General features: G+C 32.4%; 1 protein-coding gene across 1 annotated transcript; it reads left to right on the top strand.

The window, feature by feature from the left end:
* The first annotated feature begins 244 nt into the window (after nucleotides 1–244).
* LOC124535712 (4-coumarate--CoA ligase 2-like) lies at nucleotides 245–17,163 on the top strand. The gene is made up of 8 exons (XM_047112023.1): nucleotides 245–480; nucleotides 13,345–13,555; nucleotides 13,638–14,000; nucleotides 14,130–14,315; nucleotides 14,696–14,817; nucleotides 15,469–15,639; nucleotides 15,981–16,151; nucleotides 16,774–17,163. The coding sequence occupies exons 1-8, from the start codon at nucleotides 292–294 to the stop codon at nucleotides 17,062–17,064; spliced, it is 1,704 nt and encodes a 567-aa protein (XP_046967979.1). The 5' UTR covers nucleotides 245–291; the 3' UTR covers nucleotides 17,065–17,163.
* Nucleotides 17,164–18,575: the final 1,412 nt, after the last annotated feature.

Below are 18,575 nucleotides of genomic sequence, written 5' to 3'. Positions count from 1 at the left end.
AATTTTAAAATAACTTTTATAATTCCACTGACATAATTTCATTGTCGTTAGGAATTTTTAATACATAAATTAAATTAATTATGATTAACACAATCAGGCTGTAATTAATGATATTTGTATCGTTCATTATTTCAAACTGTCAATAAACAATTACATTAAAGAGAAGGAAAACCGGCGTATACTATTGAGTCGTTACTATGGTTTAATCAATTTGCGAATCGCTTTCGTTTGCCGTCATAGACGATCAGTTACAATTTTGTAGTGGTGTCAAACGCCCGCGAATAATCAGTCATGGCGCGAAAAATTATTTTACGTCAAATCAGAGATTTGAGATCGCTAAGGAAGTTTTCAACGAGTAATTTCTTGAAGAACAAGGAATATGTTATTAAATCACCGCTACCTGACATAGTTATGCCAAAAATGAGGTTCTTGGACCGTCTATGGTTGCATTTTGGATCTTTTCAGAATCATGTTGCTATTGTAAGTAACGTTAAAAATATATTTCTTTTTTAATTTTTTGTCATAATAGAAAAAATATTTATGAACAAATTTAAACAGGTATTTAAATTTGTACATATATCATAGCTAATAATAGTGTTTTTCAATCATTTTGGAATAATAAATTGATAATAGTGGACTACGAAACTAATAATTATGTATATTATTTTTTACGTTAATATTATTATTTAATATATGTACAATACTCTTATACAAAAAATAATAAATTAAATAACATTCAAATAGTCTAGTTTTTTAAATATTCTATTGAATATTATTTTTTTTTTAATTTAAACATGTTCATTAAATATAGATTCATATACCTATATTAGCATATTTTATATTAGTAATTAAGTAATAGATCATAGTCATAAAATAACGATATGGGGTCCAACGATCAAGAATGCGTATATATCTAAAAATGATTGTCAGTGTGATTACCTCATGATACGGCGGACTTCCCAGTAATTATCACTCTTATCATTATTAAGGCTACGCCTGCACAATATTAATCATACTAGTTAATCGGCGTCAAAATATACTTTAGTGTATTTAATTTAAAAACAACGGGTACAGATAAAAAATAACAAACATGTCTAATGAGTTCATTATTCGTAAGAAAAAGAAGTAATACGTACATAATTAATTTAAAATTATACAAAATTACAACTATAATGACGCTTTTTAATAAATTTAGATATTGTTTTTCAATAATCAGTTAATATTCCATTTTTTAACAGTACCTACATACGTAAAAGACATTGTTACCTTGATCGCAGTAAAAAGAAAGAAAAAAGTTTGACAGATAAAAATAAAACCGCCAAAATACTCCGCACTAATTACTCTTCGTTAATATTCGCCGTGATTTTTTCTTTTTTCGGTAGATCATGTATTTTCTGATGTATTATGTCTACATATGTTTATGTCCTTATAAAGATCCCAAGTTACCTGTATTTCTTATGTCATTATTATCGGTTGAGTGGTTGAGATGAGTTAACAAACAACAAAGTTATTTTCGCATTTGATTTCGTTCAGTGCGCGGACTTTGAACTCTTCTACTTTTAATATATCGCACGTAGGATGACGTCAATAAAAATGTTTAAAAAAAAATTAAAGCGAGCAATATCCGTCCACTTTTGTAAAATATACTTAACAATATATTCGAATGTAAATGAAATCATTAACAATTCCCTAAATAGTAGTATGTTGACATTGAACTCTTGACGAATTTCGACCTCGTCTACTATTTTCAAGGGAGGACTGGGTGTGCAGGATATTTATTCGTCCAAGGTACTCATTCTCATAACTCCATAAGCTGTCAAATTCGGTCTGAAGAGTTCAAACGTAGAACCAGAGAATTTCTTGACGGTAAAACTCAAACTTTTTTTATAAGACTATGTTGGGTCCTACACGTGTGGCCTCGAGGTCTTCTTATAGCATATACAGACAAAATGACAAGTAATACTTATACAATACTATATAGAGATTTTAAATATACAACAATAATAAAGAAGTTTATTTATTATCAAACAAACAAGTGTTATCCGTACTAAAAAAAAAGTCATTCCATTAAAATTAATCTTTCAAATTATGTTAATTTATCTCGTCATAATAATTATGTTTACATTGTATTCTTAAAACTTAAAACATATATATCTGAGATACCTGTACTCATAGCTTATACGAACGTAAAGACAATATTGACGCTGATAAGGACTAAAGACATTTTTTTTTCTTATTATCAACAATATATTTTATATTAGAAAATAGGCTTATTGCTCATTAAATTTATTTATTTGTCATATACAAACAGATCACCCTTTTTTCTATACTTACGTATGTAGCTAGTTTTATATCAACTGCAAATTTATAATTCAAGTATTACCAAGGCCGAGGCGATATTAGGCGGATGTTAATGGTAGATAAAATTAACAGGCAACACAATATGTAAATTATTTTAGAACTTTGTAAACATAAATAAACAAAAGTAGTATTATAACTGTTTATTTCCAATGTATTGGATTAATTTGTAAAATGTAAACAAAAGCATTTTTTTATGGTCTTATCGATTTTGAATTATGCATGTGTATGCAATTCGGATGATAATATATCGAATTATCGAATTGATCATCAGATGTAGGATGAGTAATTATATCAATAATTAATCATCCTACACATTTTAGAATTCTTATTTAGGCATCCATTTCTCATAACTAATACCCAGCATGACCAAGCAATTTCGTTTTTACATACTTCCTCCTTTTTTTGCGCCTTTTCAGATGCGTCCCAACTCATCTACGTCTTTTAATCTCACCACGGAATCGCTGCGTATGCTACCTTTATACTCTGTTGTGTTCTTCCTATCTTCTTGAGTGATTATCATTTTTAACGATGGCGTTTTCTTTCGTCGTGTTCAAAATGTTGTAAACAAAGAAGTTGAACATTTTTAAATTAATTTGTAAATATATTCATATATTCTACGCGAGCAAAGCCGCGGGCAACGGCTAGTATTCTGTTTTCAACGTCGTCTTCATACGTGGGTTGTACCATAAGACAATATTTTGTATGTATAGTTTAATAATTTGCATGTACATTCGTAATTACAGACTTATTAGGAGTTTTCATAACAAATTTCATCAAATTCGGAGTTACGGTCGCATTTACTATGAGTTTAGAATAGGTATAGAATATATAGTCTTTTTAGTTCTATTCCACTGCTTTTTTATTTATTTTTATTTTGTAATTTGTATATATGAATATAAATTATAGAATTGCACATGACTGTCGTTTGAAATTTACTTATCATTATATGTAGAGTAGCGATCACTTTATAGTATGTATGTATGTACATATATTATATTATTATTACTAATTGTCTTAAGTCTTGTTAATCACTGATAAGTAGTGATTCTGTAAGAACTCAGTCCGTCATATACGTCAAATCATACTCGTGTAATGATGATTAGTGAAAACAGTGATGCGCCATTTTGATACGTGTCTTTTATGAATTTTATAATTATTTGAGTGCAATTTTGCAAAGCACATTAAGACATTTCATAGTCATGTTCTGCGGAGTTTTGAGTCGTATTATAGAAGTTCTAAAGTTATCCGGCACATACCCAATTTATACATAAGACCGTTTGAGATACTGTCAAATAATATAGATACTCACAATATGACATACGGAAGGTGACTGGTAGGAAGTGGATAAGAAGGGTCTAAGATCTGGCTCAGTATGTAACTAAATCAGGCTGATTATGATGGATATGACATTAAAAATTATTATTGATTTTCATAGTTATATATATGTATATAGGTAGACATAGTAGCCTATGTCCTTCCATGAGATTCAGGCTTGCTTCAAACCATGTTTTATTAAACTCGGTTCAATGGTTTGGTAGTGAAAGAGTAACAGATAGGCAGACAGACAGTCTGAGTCAATTTTGCATTTATAATATAAGTATAGATTTTATATATATATTATCTAGATGCAATAAATATTATCCAAATACAATAGTATCTTATAAATAAAAATGAAGGTTTCTTTATTAACTTGTCCTCTATGCATTTTCCGCTATACTTCCGATTGTGATGAAACTTGACTGAGGTCGTTGGAGTACGATCGCTTTTCGTGGCCAAAAAGATCAAGACATTCGCTATACTCTTTATATTTATCATAATATTTTTTTTATGGAGATCCATATCTAGCAAAAAGTTGGGACCAATTCCAATTAGGGGTTTAAACATGTAAATGCAATAACTTTATTAACCCAACACTGATATCAGTATGGTTTCATTCTGACAAAAATGCGATCAACAACTGTAAGGTACATACGCTTTAGTAATACGTTTATGTCAAATTAGAGCCCTACTCGGCCTGCGCATAATATATTTGCCCTTGACCAATTTATCTGAATATTTGTTTATGGTTGACTTTGTTTTTATAAGAATGTGTCACTTCAGCTGTATGTAATTGGTTTCTGTTTGGTTTGGTTGGTTACTGCTGGAATAGTTTTAGTTACACAGCTTATTTCCCATTAGTTTACTAGTTGGATTATAGAATTAATTCCGAAGCGTTGATAGGTTTATTTAAGAAATAGAGTATTTGATGAGTGGGTCGTACATATGGAGAATTTCAAAAATGGAATTAATTAAAAATATGTCAGTTACGTCTTAGTGAGGCGGACCAAAATCCCAAGTCAATTTCCTTTCTTCGTTTGCCTAAATATAGTAATACGACTTATACATGAGTTTTGTAACGACAGTCTTATTAATAGTTTTATTACTATATTTGGATACATTGCCAATATAGATATTAGCTGAGTGATATGGACTTGTTTATCAAACGAAATTGAAATTTGAATTTGGAAATTCGAATTCAGCTCAGACGATTTAAATTATTCAAAAAACTACAATTTTGCAATAAATACTTTTTAGACGAGTAAAATGTCAACGTAAATAAAAGAGGAAATAATATAGATTAAAAACATGAAATAGTAGATTAAAAAGCAGGGCCGTAGCCAGGATTTCATTTCGGGGGGGGGGGTTCGTGCTCCAGGAAAAAAAGCAACAGGTTTTTTTTAAAAATAAGCATGAGTAGGTATATTAAAATTAGACAATTTATACACATTTATTTAAAAGACAACTGATTGCTTATTTTATGTTAAAGGGGGCAAACGAGCATGAGGCTCACTTGATGGAAAGTGATTACCATCGCCCATGGACATCTGCAGGGCTTGCAGGTGCGTTACCAGCCTTTGAGGAAGGAATACGCTCTTTTTTTTAAGGTTCCCAAGTCGTATCGGTTCGGAAAAAGCGTCGGCGAATGCTGGTGCAACAGAGTGGTTGTGCAAGGTAGAAAAATGTCTTAAAAATCGTGATGTTTGAACATTAAGATGGTGCGGGTGAAACTTAGAATTTTGACGAGTTGTCCGAAGGTGAAATTCCGCAGCCGGGATTAATTCAAACAATGCGTCCGAACGTTTTCTGTGAAATATTCGAAAGTAGAAGATGCAGAGTGATCTAACATCTCTACGCAAAGCTAAAGGATCAAGCGGGTCGAAAAGGGCTTGATCGTCGGTAATTCGAGCCGCTCTGCGTTGGATACGGACAAATGGAAGAAGCTGGTATTGGGGAGCACCCGCCCAGAGTTGTGAGCAATATTCCATGTGGGGTTCAATTTGCGCCTTAAGAGATGGGCCGGCGTGAAATACTGTCACGGCTTGCTGAGCACACCGAGCTTTTTTGATGCCAATTTGGCTTTGCGTTCCAATTGACCGCGGAACTGAACGAGGCTCAAAATATCCACGTTAAGTATTCCAATAATAGCTGTGGTGGCTATTGGAATCTTCTGAAATCGTGGAGATACGAGAAATGGTAATTTTTTAGCAGCTAACGCGCAAACTTGCCTCTCTTTGGGGTTGAAGTGGACTAATTTTAGCCGAGGGTTCCGAAACTACTAAGTGAGCCTAAGGGACTACTAAGGGAGAGTACTTCCCCGTCATCAGATATTTTAATAGCAAAATAGCAATCATATAATATGGCCTAAGTTTAGCCGGCCCCAGTTAGAGACTTTGTTTAATGAACACTCGATTTCAGACACAAGTTTGTTCCGGTTTTCTCCGACGTTTTCCCGAGAAATATTAGCCCGGCCGGTGTATGAGGTGTCTACAGTACTGTCATCTGCATAGCAGTGAATGTGACAGATTTCCAACCAGTCACTGATATGCGGAAGAAACAGAGTGGGTGAGAGAACGCAGCCTTGTGCAACAAGGCATTAACGAATTTTAAATCAGAACATGCACCGTATAACGACTTTAATGTTCCGATCTGCCAAAAAGCTGGTGATCCAATTGCATAATTTCCCGGTAAGCCCGTAGGAAGGGAGCTTCGAAAGAAGCGTTTTGTGCCATATGCTATTGAAGGCCTTCGCTATGTCCAGACTGGCTGCCAATGCCTCCCGCTTGCCCTCAACTGCTTCCGCCCATCTATGACTAAGGAAATCTAGAAGATCACTAGCTGAACGACCTCTTTGGAAACGAAACAAGGAGGTGATGGCTATTGGCCTATAATTGGACGGGTCTGGGCGGTTGCTCTTTTTAGGGATAGGATGCACCAAAGTAGTCTTCCAGGAGTTCGGCTGCTTTCGTAGTTAGTGGTGACTATTCGGTAAAGAGAGCCGACTATCTATTTTTTAATAATATAGTATGAATATTCTCAATAAAATATACAGGGTTATTGGTAATTTGACGTATATCCGTTAGGAGGTGAGGCTAGAATTCTGCATTATACATTGTAGAACATGCTATGTGTGCTGTGCTCTTTTATAGAGAGTTTCTCGGTTTCGATTATTAATACTTTATTTAAGATATATTACAAAATGTTATTTTTAGTTAATTTTGAGGGAATTTTAAAGAGCGACCTTTAGTACGAATTCGTTCATGTTCGACTACGAGTTTCCGCCAACGTCCTTTCTGATCATTTTATTTCGATTGATTTGAAATAATTTCCTTTTTTTATAAATTTTTGGAAAGCTAAGAAAACGGGTATGTTTTAAAATAATCTACAGGCCAAGATTTATTATAATGATTTTTTTAGTTTATAAGCCATTGTTGAGGAAAAAAATCAAAAAAATATTGAAATAATTTCGTTTTCCGTCTCGCATTTTTAAATTTGGACCAATAATTATTGTTTAAATATTGACAAATATCCAGTGTTTAATCGTTTTTATAAAACAAAAGAAAAAAATAGATTTTAATTGATACTTTTTTTAAATAAATTGAAAAAAGCTAAAAAACATGATGATGATGAACTCAAAAATGGTTTACTTTTGGATTATGCAAATGGGGGTTAAAATCATTTTAAATATTCACCTCTATCACCTCCTACGGGATATACGTCGAATTACCAATAACCCTGTATATGAAGAATGTATCAGAAATTTTACAATCTGTCTTACACATTTCAAAATGTAATGGCACTTTGTAAAAGGTTTATCTTCTTTAGTATTTAAAATTACTAACGTGACATTATGACATCAAAAATTAGTATCTTAATAAAATGTGAATAATGGTATGATTATTATTGCCTCTAGTCTTTGCGTAAAATGATTCATTTTGTTTAGATTTACTGTAGTATCTAGACAAAACGGCTTAATTTTCTGAAGAAATCAATAAACACTTACGTTTGGTTTGTTTAATTAGCGAAAAATATTTTTTTGATAATACGATAGCGGTTAGCGAAAAAATTTCGGGGGGGGGTTTGAACCCCCAAAACCCCCGCCTGCCTACGGCCATGTTAAAAAGGTACAACACATTTGAAAGAAGGTAAATATTAAAATAATACACTAAGAATTCAAATCTTTGGTACAGACTATGCCAAAAATTTGCGAAGTGATTACGTAGTTTCAATTATATTCAATCGAATAATTTGGATATATGTATAGTACTTGGTATAGGTCCTTCTAAAACGCTAGCGAATATAGCGCCTCGAAATCCAAGTTAAACTTGCTTGTATATAATTGGTACCTTAATACCATGAGGTTAGCAAAACTTGATGTAGGTCGCGCTGGTGTATGTCTAGTCTGGTCTAAGGTTCAGTGAAAGGACGGTTGTAACGAATAACGTAGTAACACATTATACAATATTTACAAGCCCTGTATTGATGTAATTATTTTGCTATAAATTCATAATGCAATTTATTTTACAGCATTTAATTTTTTGTTTTGTATAGGCGTACATTTTATTAATGTATTAAACAATATCAGCTTTTAAAGTATGCATAAATGACATTTTTATTCAATTCAACTATTTTGATACAAACACTAAAAGTCCGTGTGTTCTTTTTGCTTATTGTCATTTATTTACACTAGCTGTTTCCACGACATCGTGCGCGTTTGAGTTTACCGAAAAAGTTATTGTTGTAGCCTAAGTTTCTGCTTATTACATCAGCTATAGAAAGAAGAAAGAAAGAAAGAAAGTCTTATCAAAATCGGACCACTCGTTGCAGAGATTAGCCGCAACAAACAGACAGTCATTCAGACAAAAATTGTGAAAATGTTATTTTCGTATATGTACCATGCAGACGTATGCATTTAGTAAAAAGCGATTAATTGAATATTGCAAACGGACATTGCAATTTTATCATGTCAATAAAATTATAATCATGTTTTCAGTATGTATATTTATTTACGCAAAATTAGATATAATTTATCAAAGTAATCGTGTACAAATAAAATAACGATTCGTAAACAACATTTCATGCAACTTGATAGGATAAGTGATTCATTTTATGTAATTTCATTGTTTGTCGTTGGTTATCAGCGACCGATAATCGCTGAAGGCTTGACTGCACTTGATAATCCCATCATCATAATTGAACAAGTCGAAAACGTTTTAGACGCAAGATATCATGTTAACAATGAGCAGCACATAAATCACGTGAATGCTCTTATTATTCTTCACCCTTCTTTAGTTTACGAACTGTAACAAGTAAAATAAACGTATATTTTGAGATGACTTCGGCAAAGGAACATATGAACTTATAAAAATAATTGAGAAATAATAAATTTGACCTCATTTAATATGTATCATAATAAATCTATCTTTCAAAAAGTAAAAGCGAAATACTTTGATGATGCAGAAGAAAATATTTAAAAAAAGATGCAAATTGTATTTGCCTTTTATGATGTGTTGGCACACTGGCAAATGGGCTACCTGATGGTAAGTGGTCACCACTCGTAGGCCAGCTCTGTGAGAAATATTAAATATTCCTAACATCGCCAATGCTATACCAACAACGGGCACAAAAATTTTACGTCCCTTGACCTAACTAGAAGACATCAATACTAAGTATGCTGCTGTTTGATGGAAGAATATCTTATGGGCGGGTGGTACCTTCCCAGGAAGACCTGCAGAAATCCATACCACCATTAAGAAAATATATGAAATATGTTAATTGTAAGAGCTATTTAGTAATGACACTACAAGCTAAGAAGTATTACGTTTATCTGTTTATTATCATAAGTAACAACGGAACAGTTTGGTTTGCGATAACAAGAAAATTAAATAAGAGAGGTAAAAATATCCTAGTAACGTCATTCGTGGCATTTTCGAGCTTGTAATAAATACATGACAAAAATATTTGCACATTCGACGTGGAATTTAACATTTACGGCTGAACTTTACTTTACGTGACTACACTGAATTGTTTTTAAAGTAATTTATGTGCAAATTATTTAATTAAATAAGCCGAGATGGCCCAGTGGTTAGAACGCGTGCATATTAACCGATGATTGCGGGTTCAAACCCAGGCACCACTGAATATTCATGTGCTTAATTTATCTTTACAATTTATCTCGTGCTCGCCGGTGAAGAAAAACATCGCGAGGAAACCTGCATGGGTCTAATTTCATATAAATTCAGCCACATGGTGGAATATGATCCAAAACTTCTCCTCAAAAGGGAGAGGGGCCAGCCCAGCAGTGAGTAATTGACAGGCTGTTGTTGTTGTTATTTAATTTAAAGACCGATCATTTTTAACGCATTTTTGACAACGTTCTATTGATCTTTTAATGTATCGTTATTTTGTAGGTTAGTATGAAACTGAATTCCAAACAATTGGACCGTTTTTTTTATGTGTGTGTGACGCTGTGATCAAGTTAATATTTTTTTTTATTTCACCCGGTCGAATTTGAGACTAACCTCTTAGGAAAAATATTCAACGTAACTTCGTACTTAAAATTTATAACGCCGGTAGATAAAAAAATAAACACTGCCTTTGATATTAAACTTATTTAATCACTCTTTCACAACTTTAATATGATAATTTATGTAACAAAAGTAACCCGAATCACACACTGCCGCCTCTTTTATACAACTCTCCTCTCCTCTCCACAACGCACCTCCCGTCCTCGCCTCTCCTCGACAACAACTCCCCTTTCTAGTCAACACACCATCTGTTTTTCGTTACAGTCGGCCATCCTGAAACAATTGCACCGCAATTGGTGCAAACACAAAATTTTAGCACTCTAACAAATCAATTAAATCATCCCTAGTAACTATGTCGTCATCGCTACTAGTCTCACTACACTCAGGGGCACTTCGATAGGTACGAGAGAATCGGCGGCCACAATACCATCCGTACTAATTTCATGACCGAGAAAGGATACACTAGATTTAAGAAATGCGCTCTTTTTTATATTTAACTTTAAATCAGCTTTTTTTTAATTGAATAAGAACTCTTTCCAGTAATTTTACACTGCCTGACACATTAGAAGTAGATAATAACATATCATCCATAAAAGTAATAATTTCATTAATTTTTGAATAACGCGCGTAAATACTGACGGTGCGTTGGCTAATCCAAATGGTACTCTCAGATATTCATATAGTCCGTCTGGTGTAACGAAAGCCGTCTTATTGATAGAGTCTGAATGAACTTTTATATGATGATAGCCAGAAAACAAGTCTAAACTCATTTCACCTAAATTTGTACAACCTATCTCCTCGTTTGTACTAGCAAAACAATTTCTGTACGATTTTAATAGGTTAATTAACTCAATATAATTTTCGTCAACATCTGCCACATCAATATTTGCACATTCCTGATTACAGTTAATACTCATCTCACCTCTCCTCAAAATTAAATGCCTTGAACTCACCTCTAAATTCGGCTTCTCGGCTCTGGCAATCGTAATCCCTTCCCTCCAAATAATGGAGTCCGATCTAATATTGCAGACCCTCACATAGTCGTCACCGTCCCGGAGTACTGTGCTCGCTATGGCGTAAACAACCTTGCCCATGCTATATCGTCTCGGCCTCGTGCAATAGTTTCCTCCCAAATCGGATCCATTCACTTTTACCCTCACCAGGTTGTCGCCAATGGGTACAACTGTATCTTCCATTAATTCAACTTTGTGAGTCGCGGTGCCTTTTTATTCGTAAAGAATATCCTGGGTCCTCACGGGTTCTCTTCATTTTGCGGTAATCCCTCTTCTGATATATAACGCCGGTAGATAAAAAAATAAACACTGCCTTTGATATTAAACTTATTTAATCACTCTTTCACAACTTTAATATGATAATTTATGTAACAAAAGTAACCCGAATCAAACACTGCCGCCTCTTTTATACAACTCTCCTCCTCTCCACAACGCACCTCCCGTCCTTGCCTCTCCTCGACAACAACTCCCCTCTCTAGTCAACACACCATCTGTTTTTCGTTACTATTATAATTTCGAAAGTAAGTTTGTATATAATGATTTTCATTTCGTGATCCAATTTCTTGCGGATAGATACCACTCAATCGTACCACGGTAGAATATTCTACCGTCAAACAGCACTACTCAGTATTGTTGTGTTCTGGTTTAAAGGATGAGTAAGCCAGTGTTACTACAAACACAAGGGAACACTCTTCTATCCATGGAAATCTTAGTTCCCAAGTTTGCTGTCGCATTGACGCAAAGGATGGTTAGTTCTTAAAGTTCCATCGAGATGGCTCATTTGCCAATCTGCTTTTATAATATTTATAAATAGAAATATATAAAATGCCTGGTTGTAATAATGTAGGTATCCAAAATTACGTTGGTTAACTACGGGAAGTAGATAAGTATTATAATTTATGGCCATTTTTTTTTTCAGATGGACGTAATGAATATTTTAACGTTCATTAATAAATTACTGAACGTAATTTTACGTAATTCAAACAAATTTAGCTTCTTTAGGTAACCATACAATTTTTGATAATTTGCTAGAAAACTGAATATCGTTATAAAGCAGATTCAATTCCTTAGTATCAAAGCCTCTCTCTAGACTTATTTTTATCTATTCGTTGTTAATATGTTGCAGCAACTAGTTTAATTGGCTAACACAAATAAAACTCTTCAAACATTGATTTAAATTGCAATAGGTCAATTAATCTTCCGTTCAAAGAATTGGGTAAATTGTTGTAGACTCTCCTTTTTTAAAATTGGTCAAAAAAGCCCGTGTCTCTAACCCTCTTTGTTCTTCTCGGTCTGAGCAACCTAACCTAAACAAAATTTATTCGTTCCTGAGATATTGGCAAAAAAATTGTAATTCTAATTTTGAAATTAGGTTCCTTAACGACAATTTATAAACTCAATGGCCTTCGTCGCTACGGTATGTGCAGCACCTTCCCTTTTCGTTTCAAAGCACACTTTTTGCCTGTACTTTATTACAAGCGACGGGTGCTAAAATCCTTTTGGGCCTTTGGTTTCCTAAAAAACACTCTAGGGTGAGACCAAAATAACCATATTGAGTCAGAATTAACATAGTCGGTTCTGCGTCAATTTCCCCTCATCAAATATGTGAATCAGCATTTCTAGCAAAAATATCAAAAGAATTCACAGCAAATATAATCATGTAATCAGGGACCAAAACTCTATGACATAAAAAACTATGTTTCCTCAATATCAGACTGCTGTCGGTGAATTCTAAGTTGCGATGACATTAATACTTAAAAATGAAGAATTGCTGTGAATCCAAACCTTACAAAGAAATCTCAATATAAGCTCGATTTTGCAATTATTTAATCTAATAATATTCCACCCAAAGTTATCGATATAAATATTTTCATCTATATGAATATCATTCAGGCCGTTGGCGTTGGTTGAATGGAGCCCTTTAGTGTCTAGGCTTTTAATACATATGCCATATATTACTTTATATCGTATTATTAAGTACTTTGATCATAATAAACCATTACTTAACAAAAATATTAGAATAAAATACAATTTCTCGAATCATAGATAAATGTGTGTGTGTTTGGTTAGTAAGATTTAAATTTGGAATATCTCAATTTCTCAAAAGACCTTATCTCGTTTTATAGGAATGTGCGGAGACCAAAAAAAGTTACACATACACACAGTTGAGGAAAAATATGGCGGTATTTGCAACATCCCTTCGAAAGAAATTGGGTCTAAAGGAAAACGATGTCGTGGTCGCTTTATTGCCTAACTCCCCGGAATTCCCAGTCATTGCTTTTGGTACTATTCAGGCTGGTTGTATCTTTAGCCCTGTCAATCCAATATACAAAGAAAGTAAGTCATAATTGATGCACATATATTATGTAATAGTCACTAATGATTATATTACATTTATTACATACGACATTATTTTCAGTTGAAATAAGTCATCAAGTAAGCTTAACGGAACCTAAAGTCGTAATAACCATACCAGAATGTTATGAAAATGTTGTGAAAGGACTTAAAATGGCTAAGAGAGAAGCAAAAATAGTTCTTATTGATAATCCTAATAAGGCAGTACCAGATGGAGCAATTAGATACTCAGAAATAGCCGAAGCTGGAGAAGTAGATTATGCTTTACTTGACAAAGTTGAGAAAAAAAATGATGACGTTGCTTTTATACCATTTTCGAGTGGAACAACTGGATTACCTAAAGGAGTTGAAATTAGTTATAAGAATCTCATAGCTGGAATGGAAATAATGGCTAACGAACAAAACAGATTTCCTGATTTAGCAAGTGGTAAATGAGTTATATTTTTATTTGTAAGATTATATTTAATTTTGAAAATTTTCAGCAGAAATTTGAATATTTTTACTCGAGATACTTCGAGTTCTGTTTTAATGACTCATCATTATTTTTCTTTTTTAGGCAGTCATCAAGACATAGTGCCGTGTATTCTTCCTTTCTTCCACATTTATGGCATAGTTGTTAATTTGCTTGGACATTTAGTTTACGGATGTAAGCTGATCTCTATGCCAAAATTTTCAACTACCACCTATTTCAATGTCCTTAAAAATCAAAACCCCTCAATTCTGTATTTGGTTCCTCCTGTCGGTAAGTTGAAAAGTATTATTATTTTACTTTTATCTCATTAGTAAGAGATATCTTTGAAAAAAAGTGTAATTTATAAAAAACAATCTAAGTTAACTTAAATAGTAGATACATAAAACATAAAAGGATATACAATTTTTGTAAGGAAGCAAAGGAAATACAATTTTTGTAAGGCGAATCAAACAGCCGAATTAAAAAAACTACCATTTATTTTATTATATCTTTCATTGGTAGCTTTACTGTGCCCCATGTATGCTAATTTGCGAAACATATCTTCAGAAACAAATTAGATTTAATTAGTAACAATTTAGGTGTATAGATAATTTGGGTTCATGTAATGATTTTAAAAAGAAAACGTATCATGCTAATGTATAACGTTACAGCAATTCTTCTCGGCAAACATCCTGATGTGACAAAGGAATATTTCAAGAACATGAGGTACATTGTATGCGGAGCTGCACCACTGGCTTCATCTGATATCACAGCGATTTTAGAAAAAGGAAATGTAAGTTTAAATATTGATAAGGTCTCTTAAAACTAAAACGGAGTTACCGTTTTAATATATATGCAATTGAAATTAAACTGTAAGAGTATGTATGTACAAATGTATTCCTAAAATTATTGGTTGAACTTAATCCATTCTGCTTACGATGCAGTTTTTTTGATAGATTAGCAATTTGAAAAGATAATTAATATGATTACTCATGTTGCGTTTTTCAAACAAGATATGTATCAAATGTCAAAAGAATATTCATTTTGCTCGAAAACTTTTCAAAATTTATCAGTCTATCAGAGTAATTAAAGGTGTGGATTCGTTTATCAAAGCACACCTTCGTATTGATCATCGAAAGAGGTTGAGTACCCCTACGCAATTTTACGTTTTAATCGAAATTGCGATACGTAATCATTCGTGTGATAACTTTAGTGCTTTGTTCATGCTTACTTGATTTAATTTTGATGATTATAATAGATCATGTCACGATGTATCATAATTATATACATAAGTACCTAATTCATCAAGCCTATGATGACAAATTATTCTTAAGACAATGAGGAAACATTACCATAGACTATGGCTTGTCAATTAATGATATTGGATATATATTTTTAAAATTTTTCGCAAAGGTTTTGTAATAAAATGAAAACTCTTTTGTAGGGTAAAATGGAATTTAGCCAAGGCTTCGGAGCAACAGAGACAACTTCGTTAGCAACAACTATATACAAAGGCGAGAAGGATATAGATTATTCAGGATGCGGCAAACCTTTGGCGAGCGTAGAACTTAAGTTTTTAGACCCTATAAGTGGAAAGGCGGTTCCTTGTGGTGAAGTAAGTTGCATTACATTAATAAAGATTTTTTTTTGTTACAGCAACTGCCTCACTGTACTTATACTTGGTGAAAGACCCAGTTCTATTTTCCATTTAATTTCTGAATTTTATTAAAAGCTTTTACTTAAACATACAAGCAAACACAAAAAAATATAAATTAGATTTTATTTTGATATGAATACAAGGAATACTATAGGTAATCTTGTTTAAAAAGAAAAATAATAATCAATCTTTCAATCATTAAATACATATATGATATGACTTGTGCGATTCTAAAACACAATTATTTTCATAAAGATAATATAATTCAAAAAGAAAATAATAATTTAATTGATTTTCAGTCCGGAGAACTATGTATAAGATCTCCAACAGTAATGAAGGGTTATCTTAAAAACGAAAAGGCAACTAAAGAAAGCATAACAGAGGATGGATTCTTCAGAACAGGAGACTTAGGACATTACGATGCGAAATACGGCCTCATTGTTACCGACAGGATAAAGGAACTTATCAAGGTAAGTAATTAAACATTTACAATGTTATTATCTTATCTTAATTATAATTTTGATGACAAGGAATTAGATTTTTGTGTATTAATGATGGGGTGTTGTTTTATCATACGATTTAGATTAACATTTTAAAGTCATTATGCGTTTTTGATAATTTATTGTCATTTTATTTTTAATTCGTCTATTTTGCAATGTAATTGGAGTTAATAAAATAAAAAATCATTAGCGCTTTAAATAACTTCAGGCCTGAATATTTAGTTGAGATATTTGTTCCAACTGTTGTTTCAACTTAAGTAAAATTACTGTAAAGTTCGGGTTATCCATAAAGCTAATGAGAAATAGGGTCTATAAATATACTCCAAATGATATTATTGAAAATGAATATTTCATTAATAGTAAAAAACTCTCGTGACTGTGAATAACGTTGTGGTAGGAAAAAATTTACTTAAGGAAGTTGCAAATAGTCCTCGAGACGCGAGAATTCGATGTAGCATATTTAGCCCTGAATGTAGGTTCTAGAAACATAATATTTTTAATACCATTGCAATATAAGATCTTGTATAGACACACTTAATATAATTTTATTTGTGTAGCTTATCGTTTAACTTGTATAATATTGCTTGTTCAGGTAAAAGGAATGCAAGTAGCCCCAGCAGAGCTAGAAAGTATACTCCGATCTCATCCAGCTGTTCAAGACGCAGCGGTTATTGGTGTTCCACATGACTTCAACGGTGAAGCACCGAAAGCATTCATTATAAAGAAAAACGGTCAAAATGCGTCCCCTGAGGAACTCCAAACATTCGTATCGAAAAAAGTAGCGTCGTTCAAGAAAATCGAAGAGGTTGTTTTCGTTAATGATATTCCTAAAACCAGTTCTGGGAAAATATTGAGGAAAGAATTAAAGAAAATTTACGCGTAAATTAACAAGACTTATTGTTGTATACGGCTTTGATACATTATGTGTTCATTGTAAGCTTTTATTTTAAATTTAAATGATTATATTCTATGAAGGTATCAATGTGATTTTAACTTTTATTTTTGCTAAATAATTAGGTAAAGATATTGCTTTTATTAGTCTTAAATAAGTTCAAAGAGGTTTATAAAATCAACGATAGGAAAGCAATTAAATTATAAGTACCAAACTATGTTAAAAAAATTATATATTTTATAAATTAACAGCAGAAATCAAATATTTTATTACATATTGTTTTATTTTTTAATGATTAAGAACTTAAATTTTTTCAAGCGAAAAACTAAACGGTTCTCATGTCAACGAAAAAAAAATCGTGATAAAAGACTTATTTATTTCATAATACAAGTGTGATGATGAAAATCATAACTACGACACCAAAAGATTGAATTCGTAAATTTTATTAGTTAGAAGGTCTTAAAGTTAAATTGAAGATAAGTAAATTAAAAAAACTTCGAGAGATTTGTAGTTTTTTGGCGATTAAAACAATTCTTCTAGATGGATTTTAGCTAAGCGTTTCACTCTATAAATTTGAGGACTAAAACCTTAAAACGATCTGGCAATTTTGTTGGAAGTTCATGAAATATTAGAGGAAACCTTAATTTTATCGACAAGTACTTGCCTTTATTGACATCAACCCAATGTGATCTAAATTGATGAGCTTAGTGAAAAAAAATCAGCGTTTTATTAAATTTTAAAATTAAATCAAATTTTGTAAATAATGTAAACTAAAATTGACTATTTAATTGTTTTACTTAAATTGGTACATTATACAGTTGTTGGAGAAAATAATATTTGTTTTTATTATATGCCTTGTGAGTTGTGTTCATTTTTATTTGAGAGATGAGGCGGATCAATGATTAAACGCGTTCGTGATGATCATTGCGGGCTCCAATGCTGGTAAGCGTCATTGAATTTTCATGTGCTTATACAGAATTTTGTTCTTGGAAGTCGAGGAAAATATCACGAAGGAACTTTTTGGAGGTTTGTTTAAAGTTGTATCAATTACATCCATTCAGCAATTTTGTTCAGTCTAGATCATTCAATTGAGTCATAAAATTCGCACATATCTTATACTACACAGTGACCGTACGATATCGATATCACCGTTACTGTCTGAATAATAATCTTGTATCATATCTACAATATTCCAAAATTAATAGATATTACAGCGACTTTATTTCCAAAAGGGCGATTATCGGCAGATTTTGTGAGATAATCGAATGACGTCACTAGAAATATTTGAAACGCTGTTATAATTTATATAGTGTTGCTAGTAGCTTTACGATCTTCTGACGAATGAAGATGGTTTCGACAGGAAATTCTAACCCACAGATTTATGAAAAGATAAAAAACATAATAGATTTCGATATTTTTAGTTATTGAAACTAGTTCATCATCCTCCTGCCTTTATTCCAATTTTAATTTTGGTAGGCGCAGTATGTCTTCTACTTTCATAC

The sequence above is a fragment of the Vanessa cardui genome, chromosome 15 (genome assembly GCF_905220365.1).
Source record: "Vanessa cardui chromosome 15, ilVanCard2.1, whole genome shotgun sequence".
NCBI lineage: Eukaryota > Metazoa > Arthropoda > Insecta > Lepidoptera > Nymphalidae > Vanessa > Vanessa cardui.
The sequence above is the reverse complement of the archived record's forward strand: the minus strand, read 5'-3'. Positions and strand labels throughout refer to the sequence as shown.

Excerpts from the sequence above, each read along its gene's own strand:
- LOC124535712 (XM_047112023.1), top strand. The coding sequence starts at position 292 with ATGGCGCGAAAAATTATTTTACGTCAAATCAGAGATTTGAGATCGCTA. Across the intron at positions 13,556-13,637 it reads CAATCCAATATACAAAGAAA|TTGAAATAAGTCATCAAGTA; the intron begins GTAAGTCATAAT and ends CATTATTTTCAG. Across the intron at positions 14,001-14,129 it reads ATTTCCTGATTTAGCAAGTG|GCAGTCATCAAGACATAGTG; the intron begins GTAAATGAGTTA and ends TTTCTTTTTTAG.